Here is a 14,419-nt window from a genome sequence, read left to right as displayed (position 1 = left end):
CAAGTCCATCTGAAGATCCTGAGGTCTCTCTGTTTCTCCCTCCCACCCCAACCCCAAGGTGGTCCTGGGACTCACCTTGCCAGCAGGGCCACTCCGCGGTGGTGGCTCTCCGCCTGCTCCATGAGCTCCCAGCCACCCTGGTCCTCCAGAAAGGTGGTCTCATAAGAGCAGCCCATCCTCAGCAGCAGGGTTTTCACCACTTTCACCACCCAGCTGCCAAGACAAGGCAATTGAGACCTCATGCCTATCCGGGCTCTAGCAGGCCAAGCCTCCCTCCACCCAGACCGTTCCTGCCATCTGGCTTGACAAACTTCTCCTCACCATGTTAGGTAGGGGTATTCAGTGTATCCACAAAGGGTGACTTTTTACAAATAATCATTAGCTTTTAGAACAAGAGAGGAAACAGAAGCAAAGTCCACCTCCCTATGAAGGCTGTGCTTTTACCTCAGGGACCAGCCTCTCTCTTACCCTCCACTCCGCATCAGCCATGGGCTGGGCAGGCAGCTTCTCTGCTCACTCACAGTCTCCTAACTGGGCCGAGTCCCTCTCCAACTCAGGACACTTAAGGAGTGATTCTCAAACTGGATGCCCAGCAGCAGCCCTTGGGGAGCTTTTATGACCCGCCAACTGACCAGACTGGGGCTCCTGAGTAGCTGGGATTACAGGCCCGCGCCACCACACCCAGCTAATTTTTGTATTTTTAGTAGAGATGGGGATTCCCTATGTTGGCCAGGCTGGTCTTGAACTCCTGATCTCAAGTGATCTGCCCGCCTTGGCCTCCCAAAGTGCTGGGATTAGAGGCGTGAGCCACCGCGCCCAGCCTACATAGACTTTTATTAAAATAAAAACTGACACTGTATAGAACACAGCTTACATTTAAACAAAGTTTTCCAGAAACCTAAACATTTGCTGAAAGAGTTTATGGTGCACTTTGTGGACATACCTCAGATGATACTGAGAGCTGATGGCTCTCATGATTCCAAAGAAAGGACTTAGGTAATCAGGTAATCCTCAGAAACTTGCCCTTCATTTTCATGTTTTTGCTTTTGTAATGAATATTGATCCAGTGTGAAAATAAAAGCTTCTCCTGAGGCCAGAATTTTGGAATCATTCAACCTCTGTGCTTATTGTTTGAAATGTGTGCTATCAATGATAGTCCCCCACTGGCAATGCCTTCAGCACTCAGAGTTACAAACAAAAGGGAGGGAGAAAGACAGGCAGGCTCAGAGCGTTGTCCAATTCCCCCATCACCAATCTCTTCCCTCTGCAGGTACTGGCTGAATGGCTAAGCTGAGATGTACAGGTTTTTGTTTGAAGAAAGGTTGTTCTCTTCAAGTTCGGGCACTAGCACCTTCACCTAAAACAGAATGAGCCTCCTGCATATGTTCCTCCGGTGACTGGACCACCCTCCCCTCCCTGTGTGTCCCTATCTCCAGGGTCATCATTTTGGACACCTTTTTACAAACTGGCTTGGGCACAGATTGAGCTCCGGAGCTCGGAAGGGAATGACCTGACTTAGAGGTTCTAGGTAGCCACGGCTTGGCCAGCCCTCCCAGTCCTCATTTGTTGCGTGATGAATATGTATTTGGGCCAAAACTTCTGAATTCAGAACTGCATCATTCGTAGTTGATCCTCTCTGTCACTTCACCTCACTCCCTCAATCAGGCTTCATATTTTCACAAAAATGATCCTGGGTTTCCCCTCCCCCTCCCTCCCAACCTGACCCCAAGGTGATCCTGGGCCTGACTTCCCTCCCTTCTCACCCCATTCCCAAAGTTATACCTGTGACAGCCCAGATGGCACCCATGCTGCTTGGTGGAAAAATAGAGTGGAAACTCTTGGGAGGAGGGCTGTGCTATGGGTGATGGGGTGGCTCTTGTGTCCCCAAACACTCACTCTGCAAGTTTCACCCTTCTAAAAGGCATTCTCAGCAAAGTGGAGCAAGGGACACCTTCAAATATTCATTCTCTGTACCTGCACGGGGACACCAGAGCCAATGATTGATATGACATGAAGTTGCTTTCTTTTTTTAAGATAGGGTCTAGCTCTGTCCCACAGGCTGGAGTGTAGTGGCACAAACATGGTTTACTGCAGCCTTGACCTCTTGGACTCATGCGAACCTCCTGCTTTATTCTCCTGAGTAGCTGGGACCACACACCTGGCTAATTTTTTATTTTTTTGGAGTGATGGGTTTTCGCCATGTTGCCTAGGCTGGTCTCAAAGTCCTGGCCTCAAGCAATTCTCCTGCCTTAGCCTCCCAGAGTGCTAGGGTTACAGGTGTGGGCCACTGCACCCAGCTGGAGCTGCTTTAAAGCCCAGGGCTGCTGAAAGTTTCACCTTCCTGGAAGGCACAGGAACCGGGCTTCACAGGACAAGCTCTCAGGCCACTCCCTCCTCCTCCTTCAAACCCAAGCTGTTTGCAGGGGTAATTGTTGCACTTATTACCAGAGCCTGCCTCTCCTCTAGGGAGGATGTGACCGCTTTGTGTGCTAACGCTCTGTGGAGCTATTCCACCTCATCACTGCAGTCTGGAGCACCGACAATTTGCTCCGGTGCCATACCCCTGAGGATTCATTTCCTATACAAATCACCACAACCTGGGTGGCTCAAAACAACAGAAACAAATTCTTTCGCAGTTCTAGAGACCAGATATCTGAAATCAAGGTGTCAGCAGGGCCACAGTCCTCTGAAGAGCCCAGGGGAGAATCCTTCCTTGCCTCTTCTGGCTTCTGGTGGCTCCCAGCACTCCTTGGCTTGTGACCACATCACTCACTCTCTGTCTTCATCAGCCTTCTCCCCTGTGTCTGGGCCTCTCTTCTCCTTATAAGGCCACTTGGCATTGGATTCAGTGCCCACATGGTTAATCCAGGAGGACCTCATCTTGAGATCCTTAATTATATCTGCAAATACCCTTTTTCCAAATAAGGTCACCTTCATAGGTTCTGCACAGACATGTCTTTTGGGGGCCACCATTTAGACCACTACATCTCATGGCTTTTCTGGCCCCCCTTCAGCCTGGCACATGCCTGCCTCTTCTTTTTCTGCCTCTCAGGCTGCTTCTGAGACGCTGAGGTAAGGTGGATACTCAGGCACTCCTCCAGCTTCTCCTTGATGTCCTCAGTTGAGCCACAGCCTCTGCATTGGCAGTTCACACCTTTCATCACTCCAAGGTCAAGAACTTTTTCCCATATGTGTTCCTCCTCCCCCTCCAGAGCCTCCTTTTTTCCCTAGAGCCCGTCAGCTTTCTGGGTGATGCTCTCAGGGCGGCACCTAAAAGCATGAGCAGGAGGGGAATGGGAACTGGCCGCACTGCTGACAAATGGTGTCTTGCTGGGATGCAACCCTATCTGGTCCTCACAGCACACCAGTGGGGCAGGAATCATTTATCCATTTCATAGGCAAGGAAACCAACTGTCAAGAGATAAAATTCATTTACCCAAAATACAACGTTCTAGGTGATGAAGCCAGGATTTGAATCCAAGACTTTCAGACACAAGCCCACTACACAACTACTTGCCCTCTGCCTCTCTAAATGCACCTTTCTGTGCATAACACACAATAGGAGTCACAGAAGTAAAAACTGATAAACTTGGCTATATGAAAATTAAACATTTCTGGCCTGGACATGGTGGCTTACACCTATAATCCTAGCACTTCGGGAGGCCAAGGTTGGAGGATCACTTGAGCCTAGGAATTTGAGACCAGCCTGGGCAATATGGCAAGACCCCCATCTCTACAAACGATGTGACGGAATCTCGCTGTGATGCCCAGGCTGGAGTGCACTGGTGCGATCTTGGCTCACTGTAACCTCTACCTCTCAGGTTCAAGTGATTCTCCTGCCTCAGCCTCCTGAGCACCTGAGACTATAGGCGCCCACGACCACACCAGGCTAATTTTTGTATTTTTAGTAGAGACGGGGTTTCACCATATTGGCCAGGCTGGTCTTGAACTCCTGACTTCAAGCAGTGAAGTCAGGCTCAAGTGGGAGGACTGCTTGAGCCTGGGAGGTCAAGGCTGCAGTGAGCCATGTTTGCGCCACTGCACTCCAGCCTGGGCAACAGCCTGGCAAAAAAAAAAAAAAGAAAAAAGAAAAAGAAAAAAAGCAAACTCAATGTCATTCATGATAAGAGAAACACATACTAAAACTACAGCAAAATTCCATTTTTTAACTCTAATATTGGCAAAGATAAAAATGTTTTATAACACATTGTGTTGGCAAGGGTGTGGGGAAATAGATACTCCTGCACTGCTGGTGGCAGTGTCCTCTTTGGGAGGCAATTTGGCAAACTGGATGTTTTAGGAGTCACTCCATTTTATCCTTTATCATGCAATGGTCAGGAGCTTTTTCTATCACCTTAATATGTAATGCAGAAGCCCTTTGATGTGCCCATTCTACTTTCAGGAATTGTCCTACATATACAATCGCATGTACACATAAAGACATATAAACAAGCAAATTCACTGCAGCCTTGTAATTGCCAAAGGCTGGAAATCACTGAAATCCAGAGAAGCCTGGTTAAATAAATTATGGTGCACTGGGATCCTATATGTAGAGATACTATGCAGCTGTTTAAAATAAGGAGACAGGGCCGGGCGCGGTGGCTCAAGCCTGTAATCCCAGCACTTTGGGAGGCCGAGACGGGCGGATCACGAGGTCAGGAGATCGAGACCATCCTGGCTAACACGGTGAAACCCCGTCTCTACTAAAATACAAAACTAGCCGGGCGAGGTGGCGGACGCCTGTAGTCCCAGCTACTCGGGAGGCTGAGGCAGGAGAAAGGCGTAAACCCGGGAGGCGGAGCTTGCAGTGAGCTGAGATCCGGCCACTGCACTCCAGTCCGGGCGACAGAGCGAGACTCCGCCTCAAAAAAAAAAAAAAAAAAAAAAAAGGAGACAGCTTGGCCGGGTGCAGTGGCTAACGCCTATAATCCCAACACTTTGGGAGGCCAAGGCAGGTGGATCGCCTGAGGTCAGGAGTTCAAGACCAGTCTGGCCAACGTGGTGAAACACTGTCTCTACTAAAAATGAAAACAATTAGCTGGGCATGGTGGCAGACACTGGTAATCCCAGCTACTCAGGAGGCTGAGGTAGGAGAATTGCTTGAACCCAGGAGACGGAGGTTGCAGTGAGCCGAGATCCCGCCAATGCACTCCAGTCTGAGCCACAGAGTGAGACTCCATCTCAAATAAATAAACAAGGAGACAGCTCTAAAATACAAAGGTCTCTAAGACACAGTATATAATGAAGGTAAAAAATGTGTAGCAGTGTGAGGTGCTGCCATTGTTGTAAAAATACAGAATATAAGCAAATGTGTTTATCCCTGCATAATCCTCCTCTGGGAGGGCATGAAGAACTTGGTTGTCTTTGGGAATGTAACTGGGGTAAGGACAGGGAAGGAAGCTTCCTTTTAATGTCTTTTGAGTATTTTACCCATGTGCCTATATTATCTACTTCAATTAATAATAAAAAATAAAGTATTTGGGCCTTGGATACAAACCTAATACAAATAATATCTCTAGGGAGGAAGGAAGAAAAAGTAAAGAGTGAACTCCTTGGGGAGGGCTGATTCTTTCCTGTGATCCAGACTAAACACAGTGTGTAATGCACAGATCAGGTGCTCAAAAACAGTTGCTTCATGAATTATTGGCTCTAATAAAAGTGTGCTTCTGTTTTCTCTTCTAGTCCCAAACTAATTTCTATTGATTGATTGCCTGGAGACTTTTGGAGGCTCCGGCTGGATGGCCCTTCCTACCACCGGGGACAGCAGGGTCAAGAGAGACGGCAGAGCATACCGCACAGGTACGAAGGCAGAGGGCTGTGCGCCCTTCTTGGTGTCCTTGGGAGAAGCCACGTAGCCAGGCAGGTTGAGGCCAATGTGGTAATGGACCTGAATAAGCAGGGCCAGGAGCAGCTGGGGGTAGATGCGCCTCACACGGCCCATGCAGCTATTGACAGACAGGAGCTCGCACAGGCCGCTGGCTGCCTATGGGGCAGAGAAGAGGCTGCTGGGATGCCGTGGCCCGTCTTCCCAGCACTCCTGGCTGGGGCCTGGACTGCCTCTCTGGGAGGTAGGATCTGGGTCTTTGCTGTTCTCTGGCCCAGCCTGGGGAAGCTAGGATTCCCCACCCCACAGACCCAGACCTCTGACTCTCTGGGTAGGCCCTGTCCCAGAGCAAGGACAACAATCCACCCCTTAGTTTTGGTCTAGGGCTTTGATGTTTATGCAACCTTGGAAGAATCATGGTGGAAGAATCGCTTCTACCTCCTGAGAGGCAAAGAGTCTTGATCTCATTTTGCAGGTGAGGAGACAGACTGAGAGGGGTGAGGCTGCTAGCTCAAGGTCACCAGCCCCTTGGGGCCGAGCTGGAACTTGAACCCAGGTTTTCTGATACCAACTACAGCATGCTGTGCCTCTTCCTCATTCACAACACAGGCAAACAGAATGTAAGGGGCACCAGGCTGGCCTCTTCACCCCCGGCCATTAAACTAGGCTGTCCTCACTCCCATCCCCATGAGGCCAGCAGCCAAGAAAAACAACACCAGGCCTTGAGCAAGAGCCTGGCTCAAGTGCCAGCTCTACCCCCAAGGACTGGTGACCTGGGGCAACTTCTCCACCTGCCAGTCCAGCTCTGGATCTGGCCTGGGCCCACCCTCATACTTGGCCCACCAAGTCCTCTCTAACTGGCAGAAGGGCAATACTAGGGGGTGGGGAGCGGATGATGGGCTGGTGTCACAAGACTCATGGCTCATTCTGGCTCTACCACTCCCTGGCACCTCTGGGCCTCAGATCTTTGAAAAGTGGAGTCACTGATCATCATCCTTCCAGTCCCACAGGAGTGTTAGAGCCTGAATGAGAGGGCGAAGGAAAGCATGCTTTATACATCAATGGTTTGAGCTGTGCCATTAGGACTCCATGCAGGCCAGGCACAGTGGCTCATGTCTGTAATCCCAGCACTTTGGGAGGCCAAGGTGGGCAGATCACTTGAGGTCAGGAGTTTGAGACCAGCCTGGCCAACATGGGGAAACCCCATCTCTACTAAAATACAAAATTAGCCAGGTGTGGTGGCAGGTGCCTGTAGTCCCAGCTACTCGGGCGGCTGAGGCACGAGAATCGCTTGAACTCGGGAGGTGGAGGGGTTGCAGTGAGCCAAGATCGTGCCACTGCACTCCAACAACATGGGTGATAGAGCAAGACACAGTCTCAAAAAAAAAAAAAAAAAAAAAAAAAAAAAAAAAGACTCCACGCATCTGGGCCAAGAGGAAAGCATTTAACTGCAAAGTGGAAGAACCCCTGACACGTTCCCTTGGAGAAAAGTGACCTAACATGTGGTGGATGAGAACAATAAATGGCAGTTAATTTGCACTTTACAGCTTAAGAGGTTCTTCCACACACACTATCTCCCCTTTCTCAACAGGTAAGATAGACAAAGCAGGAGTTATTACAGCCCGTTTTACAGACATAAGCACCAAGGCTAGAGAGGGGAAGTGATTGACCATGGTTATATAGTGAGGCAGTGGCAGAGCTAAGACAGGTCTCTTGAACTCAAAGCCTTGTACTTTTTCAGCAGCCCAAAGCTAATGATTACATCCAAAGAACACAGTCTGTGGTGTAAGGGAAAAGTCTCTAGTGATGTGTCATAGGGCTCTGCTTTTGGCTCTAACTTGCTCAAATGATTTATCAGGGCCATAAGATAAGAATGAGTTCAGGCTGTATCCACGCTTAAACTATGCTTGCTGGACAAGAAGCACAAATGAGTGACTAAAGAATACACTAACATACACCAATTATAGAAGAGGATGAATGCCCAAATTACAAGGGAAGGAGTGCTGGTGCCTTATGCACAGAACTCAGTGCTGGAGGACAAAGGCAGAGAGATACAGGAGTGAAGCACAGGAGTTGGAAGCAGAAGATCTGCTGGGTTTGAGTCCTAGCACCACCACTGCTAGCTAGGTGACCTGGGGGTGACATGGAATGTCTGTAAGCAGGAGCATCCTCCTCTGTAATGGGATAATACTACCCTCTCCTTCATCTACTGTATCTTTATTTGCTTCCCTTCACCAGAATGTCTCGCTGCTGAATCTCCAGAACCTACAAGTGTGCTTGGCACATAGTATAGAGGAGGTATTCACTAAACATTTGTTGAATAAATAAATCAGCCCGACAAAAGCATTTCTGAGTGCTTACTATGCGCCAGGTGTATGCAAGATGTTGGGGATATCGTGGTGAGCACAGCGGGACAGCACTGTCTTCATGCATCTCACAGATTAACCAAAGGATCCCCTGCGGTGTTGTCAAATGACAACTGGTGTAAACTCTTTTCATACAAAGTATGTGAAGCAAAATACAATATGTACAGATTTGACCAGGTCAGGGAGATCGGGGAGGGCTTCCCTGAGGAAGTGATGCTGGAGTTAAGGGCCGAAGGATGAGTAGAAGCTAGCTTGGTGGAGAGCACTCTAGGTAGAGGAAACAGCATGTGCAAAGGCCCTGTGACAAGATAGCATGGCTTGATGAAGTTCTGACAAAGACCCAGGGGCTGGAGCAAAGCAAACAAGAGGACCATGCAGGGTGGGGAAGCCGGCCAGGGATGCAGGGCCTTCACCACAGGTAGGAGCACTGTGTCACTCTTGGGGACAATGAAAAGCCATCAAGGGGGCTGAGAAAAGGCGATGTGCATTTCTCAAAGACTTTTTGGCTGCAGTACAGATTGGAGGAGCAGGAGCAGAATCAGGAAGGTGAGCAGGGGTATTACCCAACTGGCATGGACCAGGGTGGTGATAGAGGCAGAGGGAAATCCATCCCTTCAGCCCAGCTGGCTTCCTGAGTCAGAGCTGCCTTTCCCTCTGTGTTCCCAGTGTCAAGCTTGGAGTGTGGCAGCAAGAAGTGCTTAAACATTGTGTGTCACCTAAATGAATGAATGTGTTATCTCATAATCTTCACAGCCGCCAAATGAGAAATATATTATTTCTATTCACATATGTAGAAACTGAGCCTCACAGAGGTGGAAGTGACTTACCTAGGCCATAAAATGGTAATGTAGGATTTAAAAAAAAAAAAATAGAGAAGGGATCTTGCTATAGTGCCCAGGCTGGCCTCAAACTCCTGGCCTCAAGTGATCCTCTGCCTCCATCTCCCAAAGAGCTGGGATTACAGGCATGAGCCACCATGCCCAGCCAGAACCAGGATTTAGACTGTCTGTGACTCCAAGTCACTCTTTTCCCCTATCTCAGGCTGCTGCTGTCACCGTAGATAACACTACTGTTATTGTCCCCAGTGAACCACAAATAAGAGCCAGAGCCAGAGACCTGCCCAAGACCACACAACTAGTTACTGGCAGAGTGCGGTACTGGAGGCTGGGTGTGCTGAGCTCAGCAGGAGGGAAGGAGAGAGGAAGGGCAGGATAGGCAGTGATAGGGGCTGGCCGACGGGGCGCTCACCGCCAGGGGCACGATGGAAGCCCGGCCCTCCTTGGTGACAGGCTTCTCCTTCAGGCTGCCCAGGAGCAGATCCAGGAGATCTCGGACATCACAGCTGGGCTTGCGCAGTATCAGCTGCCTCCACATCTCTGCTCCATTGCTGAGAGGTCAGGGATGGGGGCAATTAGTGGTGGCCAAGGCAGTGGGGCTCACCCAGCCTCCAAATGGTTTCAGGAGGGGGAAGGTAAGATGCCAATGAAATGGCATCCATGGGCACACCTGCAAGGAATAGTCCAGAACACACTCCCAAAAAGTCAGGATCTAGAAGGATGAGAAACCCTATTTCCTGGCCGGGCACAGTGGCTCATGCCTGTAATCCCAGAACTTTGGGAGGCCGAAGTGGGTGAATCACCTGAGGTCAGGAGTTCGAGACCAGCCTGGCCAACATGGTGAAACCCCGTCTCTACTAACAATACAAAAAAAGTTAGCTGAGCATGGTGGTGCATGCCTGTAATCACAGCTACTCGGGAAGCTGAGGCAGGAGAATAGCTTCAACTCGGGAGACAGAGGTTGCAGTGAACCGAGATCGCACCAGTACACTCCAGCCTGGGAGACAAGAGCGAAACTCCGTCTTATAAAAAAAAAAAAAAAAAAAAAGGCCGGGCGCGGTGGCTCACGCCTGTAATCCCAGAACTTTGGGAGGCCGAGGCGGGCGGATCATGAGGTCAGGAGATCAAGACCATCCTGGCTAACACGGTGAAACCCTGTCTCTACTAAAAATGCAAAAAATTAGCCAGGTGTGGCGGCAGACGCCTGTAGTCCCAGCTACTCGGGAGGCTGAGGCAGGAGAATGCCGTGAACCCGGGAGGCGGAGCTTGCAGTGAGCCGAGATCGCGCCACTGCACTCCAGCCTGGGCAGCTGAGCAAGACTCCGTCTCAAAAAAAAAAAAAGAAACCGTATTTCCCAGGTATTATGCCAAATGTTTCACATGCAATGTATTACTTCGGCAGATATTAGCTAAGCATTTACTGTACACCAGGCCCTAGGCAGATCTTGCGGAATACAGACATGAACAAGAATTCAAGACACTCAAGATCACTGAATTCTCACAATAACCCTAATGTGAGTGTTGTTATTCCCATTTTACAAATGAGGAATTGAGGCTCAGAGAGATGAAATTACCAGTCCAAGATTACACAGCTGCAGAGTCAAGATGTGGCCAGGTCTGATGTCTTCAAAGCCTGTGCTCATTTCTCTAACCAAGGAGCAAGAATGGAGGCAGCTGAGCAGCCTGGGGCTAGGATCCTGAACTTGTCATATAATATCAGGGAGCCTCTGCTCCCATCCCTTAAAAGGCAGTACACCAGGCAAGGAAAAGCATCTGCACCCAACCAAACTCCTATCATGGGGTGTTGTAAACACTGGCAGACCAGTGTGCTAAAGGGTTAACAAAAACCTTTCCCCTTCTACAAGAGTGTTTCAACCCTCCATTCACTTTCTAGCTCTGTTCCCCTGGAAACCTGATATAGTATATCAACTATGTTGCTAGGCAACATTACTTATGGTAATAATGACTCCACTGGTAAATTACATCTGGACTGGGAGGAACTATAAATTAACTATAAAAACTGATGGGGACACTATAGCATTGAGCTTCCCAGGATGCAGTTATCCTTGTAACTGGGTTTGTCCCTGTGGGGACCCTGGAAGCAAAGCCAAGATATTGTAAAAGATAGTGGTCCCTGTGAGGCCTGTGCCATTTAAGCCAGGGCAGCTCCCATATACACCCTATGGGTCTCTTTTCATCACACCTGAGCTTTCACCTGGGAGGCCCAAGAGACCAGCTCCTAGACTCAGGGCCAAGACTAGGGTAAGGAAAGTGAGGCATCCAGGGTGCCAACTTTAAGGAAGCCCTCATTCTCCGGCTCACACAAGTGCAGACTTGGCACCTGAGACTATCTCCTTAAATGTTGTGCCCTGGATGCCTCTGTCTGGCCTGCTATGGGGGCTGCTGCAAGGACCCCCACAAAGAGGAGCTCCTGACCCTGCCCTGTCCTGTATCCTGAGTGACGGATGTCAGGTGAGGCCCCCGGTAGTCTTGTGAGTCTGACTGCTTAGTGGACCCAAGAAAAAAAACCCTGGTGGGGAGTATAGCCAGAAAGGGTTTAATTCTTCCAAGTGGGAGACTGGGATGTGCCAGCTGGACCCTAACCTTCCCGACTGACCTTCTTGGTTTCTATGAATGACATCAACTGTCCTTATTGAAGCACACCCCATTTGTACAGCTCTGCACAGTTCTTTGGCTCTCAAACAACCAACCGAAGGTGTGGATCACTCACTGCCTTGTTTTACTCATTCAAAGAAGACATGCGAGCATTTCCTGGGCTGGGAGGCTGAGGCCAGCCAGACTGACCTCTGCTGCCCACGAGCTCACCATCTGACCACAGTCCCCTCTGCCCATCAGATCATGAGCTCCCTGAAGACAGTGAGCATGGAGCACCCTTCCGCACCGGCCCAGGACCGAGCAGGCTCTCAACACGGCTGACTGCATTACTCTGCCATGACCACCCACCTGGGGTGGGATTGCAGGGATTATTTCCTTCTTTTGCATATGGAGGAAAGAGAGGACAAGTGGGCTACCCGAGACCCACACGGCAACGGGAGGCAGAGCCAGGACAGGCACTGAGACCTCCTTTCAATGGCATTGTTAAAGAGCTCTGGGCTGGTAGGTAGTTAGACCTGAGTTTAGGTCCTCTGTTCTATTGCTTGCTCAGTAAGTACCTAGGGCAAGAAACTTCCCTAAGCCTCAGTTTCCTCATCTGCAGAATGGGATGTTGTGAGAAAGAGAGACTACTGTCATGATCGGCACTGACAGCAGCAGTGCTCAGGAAGTGCTTAATGGTTGTCATAAACACCCCAGATCACAGAAGAGGGGCCATCTGGGAGGGCGAGGGGCTTATCTGGGCAGAAGGGGGTCCCCAACCTGGGGTGGGGGCTGCTTGAACCCTGTAAGATGCAGTGGCTGGGAACCCCTTCAGTTGGTACCTGTTCAGTGGGAGGGGGCACATGAGCAGGGCCACCACCACCTCGGTCATGAAGGAGCTGGCCAGGAGGGAAATGGGCAGCAGGGCCACCTGGCGGGCCCGAGGCTCCTGGATGTGGCTCAGCTGCATGTAGATGCCCTGCATGATTTCTGGGATCTGGAGCACAGCCGGGGCAACCATGAGCAGGGGGACAGCCCAATGGAGAAGCCAAGGGAGGCACGGGGGCAGCAGGAAGGTGGGAGGAGAGGGAGGGGGGTGACAGACTAGAAGACAGGGGAGAAGGCCCAAAGGAGAGAGAGAGGAAGAGGCAAGCAGAGCGCCTGCCCTTCCCTGGGAGTGAGCTAGTTTCTCTTTACTATGCTTCCCTACACCCTCTTCCACCGCCAAACCCACCTCCACCCGCCACCAAGTCAGTTGAGCTCCTTCAGGGCTGGTAAGAGAAAATCTTCAAGGTGGGAGCACCTAGAACTCAGCCACCAGCACCCCTTCCCTGCCCCATAGCTTAGGGGGCTCAGGTATTCCCCACCCTGCCCACTGTCAGGTAGGCCAGTGATGAGCAGGCCATGGCAGGGGCCTCCCGAGCCCCAGTGACAGCTCAGTCCCTGGCCCCAGGAGGCCTTACCACCTCCAGTGCCCTGTGGCGGTACCACTCTAGCACCGAGCTGAGCGTGACCTCCGAGGCCAGCTGCATCATCTCCCTGGAGTCCTTCCCTGGAGCCTCTGAGCTGCCTTTCAACCCTTCCAGGGCTGCCAGCAACAGGTCCTTTATCTGCTGGGGTCCCAGGAAGTCTCCAAATTCCTGAAACAAAGGTGCTGAGTTCATGACACTGATGGGTAGCCCAAGCTTTGAGCTTCGAGCTTTGTGCACAGAGGCACAAACACTGCCTGACGCCCACATGCAGAGGTCAGCAGGGAGGGCCAGAAATATTCAGTTAACAGATAAGTGTTGAACCTTTAGGGAAGGAGCTACAAATGTAGGAGAAACATGTCCCTGCACCCAGCACAGGGTGACATGAGTAAGGGAGAAGGAAGTCCAGGCATTGTGGCACAGACGGAGCAGGAGGGCACTCAGGACAGGTGTGGGTGGCTGGGAAGGCGTCCTACAAAGCCTGGAAAGCTGGAAGGGAAGAAGGCTTTGGGACCAGGTGGTGCTGCCCCTCCTCACTCCCCACCCTCCGCTGCTGGATGGGCACCAGGCAGTCACCACGATCACCCGCAGGATGTTCTGGCACGGGCTCACAGGGTTGTAGGGCCCCAGGAAATGCTTGTTGCTCTCATATAGCTCCTTCTTGTTGGTCTCTTCCTTATCTCTGGCTCCTGCAAGAAGAGAACCTTCTCAGTGAGGCCAGATCTCCCTAGTTTTGTTAAGCATACATGTAGGAAGTCCCTACATCATAAGGAACCAGCTTGATACATTTTCACATAGTGAACATACCATTGTAGCCGCCCCCAGGTCAAGAAGCAGAACCTGATCAGCACCCCAGAAGCCCTTCTTGTGCACTCCTTTCGATCACTAGCCCTCTCCCTGACCCTGGCTAAATACTATTCTAATTTCTCAACCCTTAGAGAGATGTTTTTGCTTTTGAACTTGATATAAATGGACACGTGTTATTCTTGATGTCTGTCTCTTTCCACTCAACGTTATATGGATAAGATTCATTCACACAGTTGCACCAGCATTAGTTCTTTCATTCATTCTCAGTGCTGTATAATTTCCCACAGTATGAAAGGCTATGATTAGTTATCAGTTCTATTTTTGATGGACATTTGGGTTATTGCCAGCTACTAAGCGTCGTGCTGCTAAGAACATTCTAGTGTGTCTTTTGGTGAGTATATCTACACAGTTGTTAGTTGGATACGTAGGAGTAGATTGCTGGGTCGTAGTCCAAGCATAGGTTCAGCTACAGGAGATATTGCCAAACAGTTTTCTATGATGGGAAATCAACCATACCCCACC

At 50.3% G+C, this 14,419-nt stretch overlaps 1 protein-coding gene across 15 annotated transcripts in view; it reads right to left on the bottom strand.

Moving 5' to 3' along the window:
• The window catches only part of MROH7 (maestro heat like repeat family member 7), a 69,514-nt gene that overhangs the window by 17,344 nt on the left and 37,751 nt on the right, over positions 1-14,419 (bottom strand). For 14 of the 15 annotated variants that reach the window (XM_017869374.1, XM_017869376.1, XM_017869380.1 and 11 more), the window contains 6 exons: positions 13,667-13,779; positions 13,085-13,261; positions 12,464-12,618; positions 9,439-9,577; positions 5,793-5,983; positions 76-213 (listed from right to left, as the gene is read on the bottom strand). In XM_017869374.1, coding sequence (XP_017724863.1) covers positions 76-213; positions 5,793-5,983; positions 9,439-9,577; positions 12,464-12,618; positions 13,085-13,261; positions 13,667-13,779 — 913 coding nt within the window. The remainder of the gene's footprint in view (positions 1-75; positions 214-5,792; positions 5,984-9,438; positions 9,578-12,463; positions 12,619-13,084; positions 13,262-13,666; positions 13,780-14,419) is intronic. The other variant, XM_017869379.1, reaches the window with a different exon arrangement.

Source organism: Rhinopithecus bieti, unplaced genomic scaffold (assembly GCF_001698545.2).
Source record: "Rhinopithecus bieti isolate Rb0 unplaced genomic scaffold, ASM169854v2 scaffold_4916, whole genome shotgun sequence".
NCBI classification, from domain to species: domain Eukaryota; kingdom Metazoa; phylum Chordata; class Mammalia; order Primates; family Cercopithecidae; genus Rhinopithecus; species Rhinopithecus bieti.
This window is presented reverse-complemented; position numbering and strand designations above follow the sequence as displayed.